We start from the raw sequence: 1426 nt of genomic DNA, 5'->3' as shown, positions 1-1426 counted from the left end.
CTAGAATTTGATTCGAAAATCTCAGGGGAAAAAAGAGCTCACATCGATCAGATCTATGAGCTTGGGCCAAGGCTTGAACGTCTCCAGCCATGGAAATTGCACAGCGGAAAGTGTTATCCCAAGGTAATCGACAAATCTCAATAGCCGCACCTCCAAAAGGGGTCTTGCGAGACATTTTCTCATCTCATGATACGATTTCTATCAAAAGAAAGCGAAAGATTTTTGTAAGCTTATCGGATTATTTACATCAGAATATCGGCTTATATAGAGGAGCGAGCCGTGCGCTTACCGATATTTTGGCGAGGGAATCCGCAAGATCCCAAGGATCGATCTTTGCGGCAGCTTCGGCCAAAGACACTTTCGGCTTCGTCTCCTTGTTGGGTTTCACATCCTTCGTCGCTATCTCGTTGTCGAAATCATATCCCTCATCACCGTCACAATTCGATCGGCTTTTAGATATCGCCTCACCGGCACCGCTCCACTCATCCTCCACATAAGCAGCGACCATCTTCGCCGACTGATCCGCCGGTTTTTGCTTCCGAGACACAACTTTCTTCGATCCATGGTCGACGTCGGAGTTACATTTAATGGTCTCAAAGCCATTGTAATCCACAGATTCGATCGGATCCATAAGCTTTTCTAAAGTTTGTCCCTTTTTCTTTGATTTTTCGACAATTCTCTCGCCGGCTTTAAAAGAAGAAAACAGTGACCAAAGTAGACCTTTCTTTATCCCAAACTACGAAATTGCCACATTCATAAATAATAATAAAAAAAAAACCATTTGTATGGATAGCTTTTTTTTTTCCTAAGTTGTACGGATAATTACATTTCTTTGATTCATAAAGATTCACATTAATTTTTTTTTAAAGCATATACCCCTTAAAGCATCTTTATCAATGAGAAACTCACTGAGTCTTTTAAATATAATATATTAATATAATTTAGCTTTATATTTAAAATTTTAAATCAATGAAAATGAAGAACCAGTCATACAAAAACATATGTCAAAGGAGTTTCTTAAATAGAGATTTGAAAGTACTTATTTTTTTAGGGGGGTGTATTGGAACTAGGATTTTAGAAAATTTTGGGTTTTTACTAAAATCACCTGTTATTGAATTTGTGATTTTCAAATCTCTTCTCAAATCCAATGTTATTGAAATTGAGATTTCAATAAAATCACTCACAATCTCTTGTTATTCAAACTATAATTTCTAAACTTGATATCAAATCAACTGTTATTGAAAACACAACTTTGTTTTTTTAAAAAAGCCATAACATTGATTTTGGGAGACTTTGGATACAATTTTACATGAGAAATTCAATTAAAGAAATCACACCTTGAGAGGTGTTATTTGGAAAAAACTTCTTTTAACAAAATAAACATAAGAGAAGTTGTCCTTTCACTTTCTCATTCTCATCGTCAAAA

General features: G+C 35.6%; 1 protein-coding gene across 1 annotated transcript; it reads right to left on the bottom strand.

The window, feature by feature from the left end:
• Positions 1-6: 6 nt before the first annotated feature.
• Positions 7-741, bottom strand: LOC9320936. Its single transcript, XM_002882704.2, has 2 exons — positions 290-741; positions 7-198 (listed from the first exon to the last, which is right to left on the bottom strand). The coding sequence occupies exons 1-2, from the start codon at positions 629-631 to the stop codon at positions 22-24; spliced, it is 519 nt and encodes a 172-aa protein (XP_002882750.1). The 5' UTR covers positions 632-741; the 3' UTR covers positions 7-21.
• Between the last annotated feature and the right edge of the window lie 685 nt (positions 742-1426).

This window comes from Arabidopsis lyrata (assembly GCF_000004255.2).
Source record: "Arabidopsis lyrata subsp. lyrata unplaced genomic scaffold ARALYscaffold_3, whole genome shotgun sequence".
NCBI classification, from domain to species: domain Eukaryota; kingdom Viridiplantae; phylum Streptophyta; class Magnoliopsida; order Brassicales; family Brassicaceae; genus Arabidopsis; species Arabidopsis lyrata.
Note: the sequence above shows the minus strand (reverse complement) of the source record. Positions and strands in the feature narration are given on the sequence as shown.